General features: G+C 41.1%; 1 protein-coding gene across 1 annotated transcript in view; it reads right to left on the bottom strand.

Moving 5' to 3' along the window:
- The window catches only part of ST8SIA4 (ST8 alpha-N-acetyl-neuraminide alpha-2,8-sialyltransferase 4), a 97643-nt gene extending 86463 nt beyond the window's left edge, over positions 1–11180 (bottom strand). The window contains 4 exon segments of the mRNA XM_057738372.1: positions 4330–4461; positions 10775–10971; positions 10973–11059; positions 11061–11180. Coding sequence (XP_057594355.1) covers positions 4330–4461; positions 10775–10971; positions 10973–11059; positions 11061–11180 — 536 coding nt within the window.
- Between the last annotated feature and the right edge of the window lie 2562 nt (positions 11181–13742).

Below are 13742 nucleotides of genomic sequence, written 5' to 3'. Positions count from 1 at the left end.
AACATTGTTTTCACTTGTGAAATGTTAAATATAGCTAACCTATCACCAGGTGCCACTCTTTCGTCTCTGTAGGTTTCCTGTCAACAACAAGCACACGTGCTGTAGCAACTAAAATTTAATCTAAATGACATTGTTGACTATCAGCAAGTATTGTGAGGCAAATCTTACAGCTGGAATGCATCACAAGTTGAGAAACAAACTAGGTAGTGATACATATATTAGGAATCAGTTTTTGCAAACTTTTGACTCCAGACAAAAATCACTGAAACCATTCAATTATTACTGACATAGTTTACTAAAAAGAAAAAAAAAGTTTAAGAAATGCCAAGTGTTTCATTATGCCTACAAAAAGCAGAAGGAACACAATTTTTTGTCTCAAAAGATTATTTCTGCTAGGCAATGTGCCTCGAAGCCCTGAAAAAAAAAACACAACCTTTAGCCTGTTAGGGCTTCTGAGCTTCGTTAGGGTCCTAGCTGCTTTAGGAAAGATATTCTAATTAGTATTAAAAGAAAAATCCTGAACACAACCAAATGAAAAAGCAAACTCTCTCAGAAAAGCTTGAAAAAAAAGCACTTTTTAGTTTAATTTACACCTCAGATAGCCATTTGATATTTGGCCCAGCATTTGGCAATATTGGACGAATACTATCTTATATTTTATTATTTTAGAGCAAAAAACACAACTGTACTTCATAAAGATACATTTTAATAGTATGCATTTTTTGTATTAAACTATAGTCTTCCAAAAAATTTATCTCATAATTTAGAGCTCTGGTTCCAGAGTCAGACAGGCCTGGCTTTGAAGCTTGACTCTGGGACTTACAAGCTGTGTGACCCACGATGTGCACTATTGAATTGTATGTGGATCTTTTTCTAACGTAAATCAACGCATGCAACAGCAAAGTCTTTTTGACAGGTGAAGCACATATAAATTCGCAATTATGTTTAGTCAACCTGCAAATCTTATCTGTTTAAGGACTTGGATATATGATGACACTAAAAGTTGAAAATATTTTTATGATATGCTTATTCTGGTCCTGATAAGTAGCTGAGGTCATACATTTCTATACGTTCACATCTAGTATTGTAATTCTTTAGTTTTCTATTCAACATATGAAAAATGAGGGGAAAAAAAAGAAACAACCCAAAGATGATAAAAAGTCAAGTCACAAGTGTTGGACGTGACTAGATAATTTCTCAGTACAATGTTCACAGATACACTCACAACATCTGATGCATCTTAAATGTGTTATTTCTTAGCTTACAATAATAAAGAACATACTACTACCAATAAAATCAAACCTTTAACCAAGCTAATTAGTTTAATTGTGAAGTTAGCTGTGGAATGCTAAACTTCCCTAAATCTTGATGAATTTTCAAAGTACAATGAACACATGAAACCATCTCTCTCAGACAACTCCCCAGAGGTACAGTTGTTTGGTGAATATATATGAATCAATTCTTGATGTGCTTATGAAAGCAGAGGAGTGTATATAGGGCTGGAAGAATTAATAATAAGAAAGAAAATCATGTCTACAAATGTAGGGAAAAACAATTTATCTTCCGTGACTGTTTCACATTTTAATGCAAACAGATAAATAATTTATTAGGAATGTCACAAGAGCATTATAAGTTTAATGAGATTTTTAAAATGAGAAAGATTTGTAAGCATAGTTCAATCATGTAAGATCAAAAATGATTAGTTATAATGTCTTAATCAAAAACTTCAAAGTAGAATTTTGAGAACACTTGTAAAATGTGCCCACACCCACTTACAGACACAAAGTAATGTGGTTCTTCATAAATGCTATATATCTGGGGATAAAACAAAGGAAAATAACCAAAATACTTTAAAATTAGTTTCAAGTAAGACAAAAAGAAAGCTAAGCCAATAATCAGGTATTTTTATATTCAGAATTTTTTATTATGGGTGTCAAATTGATTGATACTTACTAGTCACTACTGCTATAGGCAATTATAATTTTTATGAACTGTTTGTACAATAATGGTTTCTACAAATTATTATTTTCTTGTAAAGAAGTGACAACTTTGTATGTCTTATTCAATATTTACTCTTTTATTGTTTACATCTTTATCTGTTAAGGAGAACCATATGAAAAGAGTACTAATAATATGAATTTCATTCATATTATTAGCTGTTATAATTGAAAATAAATCACCCTCAAAGATATGAATGCAACCCTCATTAATTTGTAAAGTTGCAATAACAAATTGCTTGGGTCAATTTATGTTAAATACCCTTAGCTTGACTATCTTAAAGACAGCAAGATATGTAGCTTCTTGCACATCTATAGTATTCATTTTTTTCATAGATACTAGGAAGGCATAGCCAGATATATTGATTACACTGTTGTTAATTATGTATCTAATTTATTTATTAGACTTTATCTGATATGTTATTTAGCATGGCTAGATACATTACCTATTACAATTTCTTATTTTACTTTACTTTCTTCCATTACTTTCCTTTACCTGATCTATACAGCCTTACGTAATTGACACCTTTCTTGCCCAATCATTCAAACTTAAAAGTTCTCTTTCTGGGCATCCTTATACTTCAAATATTTTCCTTTTTAAGTGCCCATATTCCTCTCTTTCCAATATACATCTAAGAAATATAAATCCTTACTCTGTGCTAAACTCAACTACACTGTATTTATGGCCCCATCTAGTCCCACATCCTGTAGCTTTTTCCTCATAATTATCTCATCTCTTACAGGGCTTCTAAGTTCAAATGCGGGTATAGGAGTATGAGATAGTGAGAAAGGCACTAGGTATGTATCATGAGAAAACGGAGCCCCAGGTGTAAAACTATCAAACTGGATAGCTCATGGTTAGCGTTGGCTTCAGCCAAAGAGTTCTCAGTAGGAACACAGGTCCGGAGTTGCCACATTTTTTAATTTCCCAAGAGTATATGAAAATCTGTGCTTTTATAAGGAATCTCCTAAATTGCTTTAAGTTTCTTTTTACCCAGTTGAAATAAATATTGCTTGCTGAACATATTCTACCCAGAAGACACCAATTTATAAAGTTGGTCAGAGCTGCACTACATCATATGCTACTTGTGTCCTTGTTCTTGCACTCTTCCTACAAATAAAGTTCACCCTAAACTAAAAACAGCCAAACATACACCATTTGACATTGACGTGGTTTGATTCGTGTTTCCATTCCAGTCACTTTGAAAGCTTTAAAACAAAGTAGTCTAACCACTCCTGCATTTCCATGGCACCCATCTCTTTTTAATTTCCAGACATTCTTTCAACCATATTTCAACATGTAGTGAGTGCCTCTGCTGCAATGCATTCTATGAATTGCTATGCATACTCTAAAGATGAGGGTAGAAGATTCTTCTTTCAAGTGGCTTATAATCTACATTATATGTAGGTGTGATCCAAGAAGTGAGGAAGTAGAAATGCCAACAGATCAGCAGCTTACCCTCTTAACCACTAACCTACTCTTATGAAATCTGTATGTTCATACCCAATCATTGAGTAATCAGCATTTTGCCAATACTAGAAAAATGCAATGATTTTTTTATGTAAAGGATGGTTGTGCTCTTGAATTTTTAAAGAGTTCTGATTTACTGAAATGCTTTGATTTAAACATACCAACCAATATAGCAATGTAACTACATAGAAAATGATCTGCTTGCTTCCTCCATAATTAGGAAGGTCTGGCTCTAACTTTCTCATTAGAGAATTATAATTGAAGAAAAGATGAAATGGATATGTGTAGGCACTGAATTTGATTTCAAGAGCTTATCTAAACAAAAATACCAGAACCTTGCAAAGAATAAACCTGTACTCTAGAAGTCTTATTTGCTAATTTTTACCTATTTAGGATATAATTATTGAGACTTTTATTACAGGAGTGCACACAGAAACACCCCTTGATAGAATAAGTCAAATTTATTTATAATTGTTGACAAAATAGCAGCTGAATAGTCTCTACTTGTATCCAATGTGAGAAAACATAAGATCAGTATGAGACTTTAAAGAAGTTAAAGATAATTCTCAAAATACATGTCTATCCTGAGTAGTAAAGTATGTTAAATGTTAGGATTCTGTTGAATATTTTATTTCATTAGTATAAAGACAGTATATTAAAAACTCACATATTCATCCTTATATTTCTATAATTTCAGTTTTATGGTTTCACATCCTTCAGTAAGCAACATTAAGAGCTGGTTCACTCTTATTGAAGTATTCATACTTAAGCTATAAATCAAACATTTAATACAAGTTTGCCAAGCCCAATGTATTTGAGAACATGATGTGAAACTTATTATGCCTTATTAAAGAAACTCACCTTATCTCTAGGACCAAAGAGGAATTGATTTTCCAACCTTCTACAGAATGCTGGAAGATTGAAGAGCCAGCCTTTCGAATGATTTTATCCGAACTATTGACAAGCGAGCGACTCAAACACAGCTCACCATCTCTGAAACAAAACACAATGTCAGCTTTGTGAAAGTAAGAAGCATTTTATATAAGTATCATAATACATAATTTGATTTAGATTACTGGTGACAACTTGTAGATACAACTTTTTCTACATGTTAGAAAAAGAGGTATGAGCATGATGAAAGGTATTATAAAGAGTAGATGAATGTGACTTTATCAGGACAATCATTTATACTTATTAATTTACTTATTATTTTTGAAATAAAACTATTTTCATATAAAGACCTCTGTAGTATTTAAAGAAAAAAATTCTCATCAAAGTTCTGTTCCCCTTTAGCCCCTCCCTCTCCTGCTGCGTTTAACAATAGAGCAGGATGTTTGTCCCATTCTCCTGCATCCGTGTAGCTGTGACTCCTAAGACTGTCACAGAAGACATACAGACATAACGCAAAGAGCTTTTGTTCTGGTGTAAGAAGACTTTGGATATCAGGTGATCTGGGCATGTCTGTGATTCTGTCACTTGCTAGCCCATATGTCCTTTGACAATATTCTCTTTCTCAGCCACTGTGACTTTACCTTACCTTGAAAATTGCAAAAACATTATCTAGTATGCTTTGACTTTGTGACGATCAAGTGGAACTCTGCATGTGAAAGTAATTTATAAAACACAATTGAAGTGCTAATTCTAAAATTACATTGGTCTCAAAACATCTCAACAATGAGATGTTTTCCTGATAGTTGTTGGTGGTGGGGAGATAGAGACTGCAATGGAGGGAAAACTCATTCAGTAGCCATTAGTACTGGTATTTTTTGTTATATAAAATAATTAACTGTGCTATCCCCACCAATCAATAGCATCAGGCAAGTGCATCATGTGGCATGCTAATAGCAGGTGTGCTGGTGGTAGGTGACAGATACCTAAGATAGCATTTACACCGCTAGGACCTTTATAGATGAATCTATTCATTGTTTAGCAGATTATTTCTTGGTACTTTATAGATGTAAACTCAGACTCCGAGAATAAAAAAGCCACCTCTCTATGGCATACCCTTTCAATATCTGTATTTCATTACATGTCACCTCTTAATTTTTTAGAATATCAAAAACATAGTTAAAAAGTAACATGGCTATTTGCTCAGTCACGAAGTCTAAATCTGTGTTTATTATGTAGGCAATCCTCCCCTACTATCAATGGAAACATTCTCTGTGCAACAGCTGCTAGATGAATTCTGTAATTGGAGGCTTATAGTTTGGTATTTTGGTTTGCATTCTTTTTCAAACATGTAGTTCCAATTTGAAGCAACTCAAAGCATCAAATGCAACTACTCCCTGTGAAATTTAGAACTCTATAAAAATTAATATTTTAAACTATCCTACTGATGAAAATGATATATTTGCATGCCTATGCATGGCTAATAATAGTCATTTTATAGAGGTCATTTAGGATGCAGTGAAACATAGGATGCAATTACTACTCAGTGGCCCAGAGTCAATTTTTATAGTACACGTCTAATGATAATAACTATTACATATGTATGAAAATCTAGATATCAGAGTTAACCTTCACACTTCCGGAGATACGCCTTCATGAGTATGGACACAAACTCTCACCATCTCTAGGGGTTGGTATCTTCCCAGTCTTCATCTTGCTAATAACTGGCCTGTCAATATCATCATTTTCTAACCACAGATTGATACAATTAAAGTAATTATTTTCACCACCAATAAACTTGTATACAAAAAGTAAGCTGGCATTTTAAATATCTGTGGAAATTGCTTTACTGACAGGTAGATAAAGATACATTTTTATAAGGCAGAATAATTGCTAAGATATTGTATGGAGCCTTTTAAGGACATCTAAGATTTTTTTTTAAAGTGCTTTAAAAATTTAAGTCAGTTTTATATTAATGAAATGCTACCACATTACTCTGCTCTTTGAATTGTTTTCATTGAACCGGTGATAAGTCAAATTTCAGACTTCTATCACTGGAAAGAATTTTGAATGAAAATAGCTACAGTCACACTTCTTCAAGTCAATGGGATTCATGTGTGAGAAGGCCAGGCTTCCAGCAATCTGAGGCTCTGGAGCAAACTTTTTTGTATAAAGTTAAACGAGTCCCAAGGGGTTTTTCACTTGTGACCTTGGTAGTACTCAGTCTGGAATAGGCTTTTCCTTGCTGTGAATGCAAGGCATGAAGGATGTTGCCACCCCCTACTAGTTTCTCATCCCAGAGCAGAAGACTGCTAGACAGCTGCACTGAAAGCATTTCTCACATGGGGCTATATACAGGAAGATTCAATATGTACTTCTAAAGAGATAATTATACAACATATAAAAGAAATAAAGCAATATATAATATAAAGTATCCCTGCTTATATCGAGCGAAGAAAAACCCACTTAGATGGTGGTCTGTGCAATACCAGTGACAGAAGCTAATCAGCAGTTGGTCTTTACAACTATTGGTCTTTATAATTATTTTTCTCTTTGAAATATGAGTTGCAAGGCATCACTACAATTTATTCTGTTAATTCTGCAGTACATAACACATATGATTAATTTTGGTTCATGACATTAGGTCCTCAAAAGCCCTGCATTCAACCCCATTGTAAACTCTTCTTGACTTGCCTTTGGAATGAATGTGTTCCCTTAGGTTAAATTTCCACTTTAATATAAAAATTTAAGTCATTTAAATGAAAACTTGCATCAAACTAAGCCTGAACACAAACAGCAGGCAATGTTGTGCTTTCATTACTTAAGTGTCAAACAACTAAAAATAAAGATGAGATGTATTACCTTAACTTACAGCTTATGGCTTGTAGTATAATTCCAAATATAACATATGAAGTAACATGCAGATTCTGGTTTCCTGAGTTACAAGAGTGTGTTCCCCCCTAGAACAAACTGGAACCAACACTGCTGACGATGACAATACTCGAAGTATGAATGCTTATCTCCACTGGCAACTCTATCATGTTTTAGAACTAATACTGGTGATCATCTAGTGAGACAACCTAAAGTACACAGTCAAATTAAAAAGGAGGTCTCTAGATAATAAGAACAGTAAGTCGAAGTGTCATTTAAAGTCAACCAGGAAAAGAGGATGTGACAAGTCGCAAGGAATAACAATCAAAGCAAATGTCTATTTGGTATTAAAGTTTGTTACACCTTCAAATACATTGTTTCATTAAATGAGTTTACCCACATATTTTTATCTGTAGGACCCTTAAGTTAACATATTTCTAATTATACCCAAAGAGCACAGAGAGCCAGTAAAATTACAGGCCAATTCTGAGGCAAGTGCCATCTTTCCCATTAAGAAAAAAATATCCGTTAAGAATAGACCACTTCATACCCTTAATGCTCTTTCGGTTAAACTTTACTAACTAGTCAACAGACCAGACAATTAATGGGTTAGCTCCGAAGTTAACAGTTTTAAATGTCTCATAATTACTTGACCTATTCTGCAATCATTCCTTATAACAAACATGCTGCTGGTTAGTGTTCCTCTGGAGATATGAGAATGTGGAGGGTTGGTAGGAAAGTTGGGCTGCTGTTCTTTTTCCTTCTGTGTGGAATGACTGCTCGATATTGCATACAAGAAGAACTACGTTGCACTGACTCTAGACGGAACTTTCAGTGTTAAAAGGGAGAGAGGTCGAACAGCTATAGAAACTGCCTGCCTATTGCAAAATGGTAGCAGGGCAGCTAAATACGAATCTAGGAGGAAGTTCTAAGATACAAAGACTATGGAATTGCCCTTAATTGAATCTACTGCCCACTCCCGAGGCACGCAGTGTCCCCCAAGGGTCAGAGGCTGCCGTTTACCTCACTGCTGATCACTGGCCTGGGCTCTGGGGCCACACCGCCCCTCTGGTTTACTCATCTCAACACGAGCCCCTCCACGTGGCTTGGGTAGAAAGACAGTCAATGAGAAAACGGTCGTTTGGTGAGTCAACTCCTCCACCAGAAGCACTATTCAGGAGTTGAAACGACATTATAAACTGGTATCACAAGCTTTTCCTCTGAACCTTTCATCTGAGGGAAGAGGGAAGCAGCTCTCAGGGGTGACGAGCCGTCCTCACGGTGCCCCGGGCAGCGCCGACTCCAGGGTCTCGGGGAAGACCCGGCGGCGGCAGCCCGGGCGCTGCGGGGCACCGGGGGACGCGCGCCGCCTCGCCCCGCACGGCCCTAATTGCGGGGTTTAATTAGGGAGGAGGAGCCCGGCTGCCGACGGAGCAGGAGAAGTTATTGCTATTTTTTGTATGTTTAAAGGGGGCCTGATTCCTGCAAGAAAGGCTTCCCCGTCTCCTCTCTCATTCTTCCACCCTCGCGGCCAGCTCTCGGGGAGCGGGGGGAGCGACGCTGCGCGCCTCTCTTCCTGTTTAATGAACCCGCGCCCGCCGCGCGCAATCTCAGAGGAGCAGGGAGAGCTGGCGCAGCCCGAAGAAGGTGCAAGAGAACCTGCACCCCCCGCCGCCCCCGGCCACGAGCGGGCTCGACCACCCCACCCCTGCCTGCGCCCTCCTCCTCCTCCCCCTCGGCGCCCTGGGCAGCGCCCAGCCGCCGGCGGCGTCCAGGAAAGGCCACAGGAGGAACGTGGCCCGGGAAATGGGGAGTATCCCAGGTCTGTTATTTGCCCCGAAGGACTCGAGGTGCGCTTCTCCCTCCTGCCAGCGGCTTAGGGAGGCCCGGAGAGGGCGCCTGGGCGGCAAGTGGCGCCTCCTCTCGCCTCACTCGTCCCTGCCACTCTCGCTCTCCAGGGTTGCCAGCCAAGGGCCCGAACCTCAGAGTCCTGGCGAGGCTTGGCCGCTTTGTCTGGGCTCAGGCATATCTTCGGAGCCCACTAGCCCGGAAGGGAACAAAGAGCCTCGACCCCCACGCCCCAGCCTCCGGCTCTCCCCCACTCGTGGGTTCACCACCTTACTGAAGACCCCTTTGTCTGCCTGGGAAGCACAGGTCTACCGGGGATGCCCACATCCCCGGCCCAGAGTCCTTCTTTCCTGACAATTGAGCTAGGCTGAATTTTCAACCCACCCACTTCCTATGTTAACGACCTCACCCAGTTCGGCGTTCTACCCACCCCACCCCCGCCTCCCCCCCAATAGAGCATTTAGAGATGTGTTGATGCATAGCAAGCATCCAGCCCATTCCTTATTAGCTTTTTCATTCTCTTCCAGTCCCTTCAACTGTACTTATATATTAATTTTCCATAAAATGATTTCTCCTGTAAAGATCAGCTGGTGTCTTTCTCACTTAAATTCTCATTACTTAGGGAGGAGCAGGAATATTAAGAAATGAAGTGCATTAAGAGTGTGTGTGTGTGTGTGTGTGCACGCGCACACGTTTCAGCAGTCCTGTTCCCACCCCCCCACCCCCCGCCCCCCGCCCCAATGGCAAGGGTTCTATCTTCGTTTTCATAAATCTTAGGGGAAATAAAAACCAGCCTGGCATCTCTGCCAGTGTGGAGTTTCCGATAGCAATAGCAAACGCCTCCGGATGAGGCAGGATTTCCGAAACAGGACTTAGAACAGAGTTGACAACCAGGTTCACATCCTCAGAAAACGCTTCCAAGCTATGTAAGCAACACAAAGTTGCAACCACCTCCTGGGTAAACTTCAAAGACACAGAGGCCAGGGGGAGGGAGGAAGGAAGTGTGATATTTAGAGAACTTACTGGGGTGGAGGAAGATTCTGAACAAATCTAGACAAACTAAAGAGCGAGCAGAAATATACTCTGTGTGAAGCTACATTACCCAGTTTCCAAAACTGTAACCATGACGCCCATGCGTTTTACCCACGGACAGCAAAGAAGGAAGTATCGTTGGTTGACCTGGAGTTTCTAATTCAAATTATGATACACAGATCTACCCGACGCCAAAAAAATCGTAAAGAAACAGAGACACATTTCCTGCTTTCTGGGCTTTAACTTCAGCCTTTCAGGAAGCCAGCTTTCTCTAGTATCTGCCTATAGTGATAGGGCAAAGAAAGAAGGAAGGGCAACTAGATGGTGAATAAAGACATCTAGATTGAGTTCTGCCCTGGGACTAAAAGGACAAGGGCACTCTTTCTTTGCTGACACTTCTGCAGTGACTTCTTTGGCGTGCGAGCCCCAGCATCAACACAACTGTCACTATTACCAAACAGGGCAAGTTGAACTCATACCGAGAACCCGCGGTAGAGAATCACACACACACCTCATCAACAGCCTTTGTTAGTTAATTCACGAGACTAAACACTCACAAGCTAACACGAACACAAATACTACCCCAACCCTCACTCTGTCCTCTATATTCACATTTCATTTACGGCTTGACTTTTTGTCATATCCTAAAATGAAGCTTTGCATTTACCCGATGAGTTGCGTCTCCTGGTGCTCCTCAGTTCTTGCTATTTCTTTTGTCTTATAAAAGATCAGGAGCAGACTTATCGTGCAGATCGTCCACCTCTTCCTAATGGAGCGCATCTTGGGTGCCCGGGAGAGTCCTGGTTGCCCCAGCTCCCTCACCTTCTCTTCATAGAAAGGCTCCGTTTGGGGGAGATGTAGTCGCGGGGAGGGGGGAGGATCTATAAAACGCGAGGAGAGCGTGGACCTGGAATCTCAGAAGCAGGTCTCGAGGGTCCTCCGCGGCCAGGCTCCCGCTGGTCCTCGAGCGCTGCCCGGCGCACTCTCTCGCGGTTCCCGCCAGCCCTGCCCCGGTCGCTCCGCGCCGCCTCCCCGGGGTTCAGGTTTCTTTTCAGAAGAGACACCTTGTGCATTGGAGGTGGCGGCCGCTTCTGCAGCTGGGTTCGGGGGCGTCACTGGCCCTTCCCTTTTCCTAGCATGAAAATGATGGGCAAAACCAGCCAATCACGGGACTGAGGAGGCGGAGGCTGCCGTTGCCTTTCGTGGCTGGCGGCTGCTTGGAGAGTAACGTTGCCGGCGCAGCCTGCAACAGTGCAGAGAGGAAGCTCACAGGCTCACAGTCGTGTACACACGCAAGGACACACACACGCACGCACCAGTGCTTGCACACCGTGGGAAGAGAGCAGCGCACTAAGAAGAAGTCAGATCGCCCTCTCGGGACACCAAAGCGTTAGCTCTGTGGACACGGAAACACCGAGATAGTCTGTCCATATCGGCGTGGAGAGGATACCTCCTCAGCTGGGGACAGATGGGAGGCGCGTCCTGCTCGAATAGAGCTGGGGGTGGGTAGCAAGAGGGACACCTTCTTCTAAACATCTTTGCTAAATACACACACACGCACAAGCGCGCGCATGCAAACGCACGCCCTCCCAAGTGGAGTGAATGGGGGAGGGAGGGGCACGGAGTTGGAGGACGTTTTATATTCTGTGCACCGCTCAATCCGGAAAGTACAAATACACACGCGAGCCGATCAGCGGATCGATCGCCCATTCAGGGTGGGTTGTGGATGACCACCCCAACCCAGAATCTTACAAGAAACAAGTGACGACAGAGCTGTCGTTAGGAACTTTATGGATATTTATGTTACTCGTTCATTGCCATTTGGAAACTCCTCACGAAGGAGTCAAGGAAACTCCAATCCCACTTAAACTTCGCTGCGGAGAGACAGGATTCTGAGAAAAAGCAGGACCTCCTTTTTAAACGCAAGTACATCTACACACACACACACACACACACACACACACACACGAAGGAAGGAAGTAGAAAAGAAATGAAGGAAGGGAGAGAGGGAGGAAGAAAGGAAGAAAATAAGGAAGGAGAGAAGGAAGAGCAAGCTTTTCTCAGAAAGTCTGAGTAACGTGCATTTAGCCTGATTTTCACCCTCTCCTCCCCTCTACTTTTTTGTTTTTGTTTGTTTTGTTTTATTTTTTACTTGTATTGTGTGGCAGAGGACTTTTCCCATCCTAGGTTCTAGTCTTCAGAGTCCTTCTCCAAGTCTTGGATCCCCGCCCTCACCCAAGACAGAAGCTTGCAATTCAGCTCGTACCATGCCTTGGTTCGGCTTTTACTGCGCAGCTGGTGGGAGCCACTCCTCAGGTGAGACAGTGCCAGGAAGCCAGGATTTCCCCCATCTATTTGAGCAGGTCCCAAGCTCTCTGCCTCCACCTCTTCCCCCAGAGCCTCTCTCAATTCAATTTCTTGTCCTTCAGGTTGAGCAGTGTCTCCAGCTGTCATCCACTCTTGGCTCCTGGGGTTTACACCTCCCTAAACCTGGAAATGGTGAAGTTCACCACCAATCCTCTGCTGGAGGGGAGCAAGAGTGGCTATTCCGAGTTTCTAGTCCCTTGACAGCTTAAAATAACAAGGATAACAGCCAACACCTTTGCTTAAAAACCCGAGACCCTGGCAATGTTTGCCATTCTTCCCCTAAGATGTAGAAAGTTAAGAACCTCTCAGGTCTCCAGCCTCCTATTCACAGCAGAGCGAATAGGAGGTGAGGTCTAAAATGCTCAAAGGAGCAAGTAATTATGAACCTTTATTGACACTGCAAGTGGCCCACTGGGAGCCTTTCCAGTTTATTGATGTCTAGGCAAATCCCGCTCGCATTAATGCAGCTAGATCACACTCACACTGCCTCCTCAACTAGCAGGAACTGCAGGAATAAAACAGCTTCTTATTTCGTGAGAAGGGTACTGGGACGTGGGGGTGCTGGGCAATGCATGGTTAGGATGCTAACTTCTCTAGGTTAACTTGATTTTTAAGCAGTAAACAAATATATTCTGTATTTCAAATAAAACACTACTTGCTGCTGCTGGAGTAATACGTATCACTTAATTAAATTCATCCATTTCATAAGCAATTACTATGGGCCAGACAACACATAAGGGCATGGGAACACAGAGATGGATAAAATACAGCATCTAACCAGACAGGAAGATCACTCACTCAGAGGGGGACAGATTGTGAAAAATAAATAAATAGAAATAAGTTGCAATATGGCACCATGAACTGACAGCAGCATTTGAAGTACCTATCTTGTATCTGGGTAAGCTACTGAATGGAAGCGGATAGAGGGTGTTGTAAGTCTTTGGGAGCAAGGAAGGTGAGCTTCCTAGGAAAGGGCACACATAAACTGGGGTTTGCAAAGCTAGAGGTGAGCCAGACAGAGGGAGGGTAGAACATTGCAAGCACAGGAAAGAGTATCTATGCACATAGAGGAATAAAATGCTGCAGCTTTGGAGTAGATCAGACTGTTGGAACAGGAAATGGGAAAGGAAAGTAATGGGACATAAGTCTTCAGTATGATCATAATAATCTAAAGCTCCACAATGTCAAGCTGTCTTCTCTCATGAGAAAGTTGCAACATGAAAATCTTCAAGAGGAAAGTGGATTTGATTCATGTATTAAGCTTTAAG

The sequence above is a fragment of the Hippopotamus amphibius genome, chromosome 1, assembly GCF_030028045.1.
Source record: "Hippopotamus amphibius kiboko isolate mHipAmp2 chromosome 1, mHipAmp2.hap2, whole genome shotgun sequence".
NCBI lineage: Eukaryota > Metazoa > Chordata > Mammalia > Artiodactyla > Hippopotamidae > Hippopotamus > Hippopotamus amphibius.
This window is presented reverse-complemented; position numbering and strand designations above follow the sequence as displayed.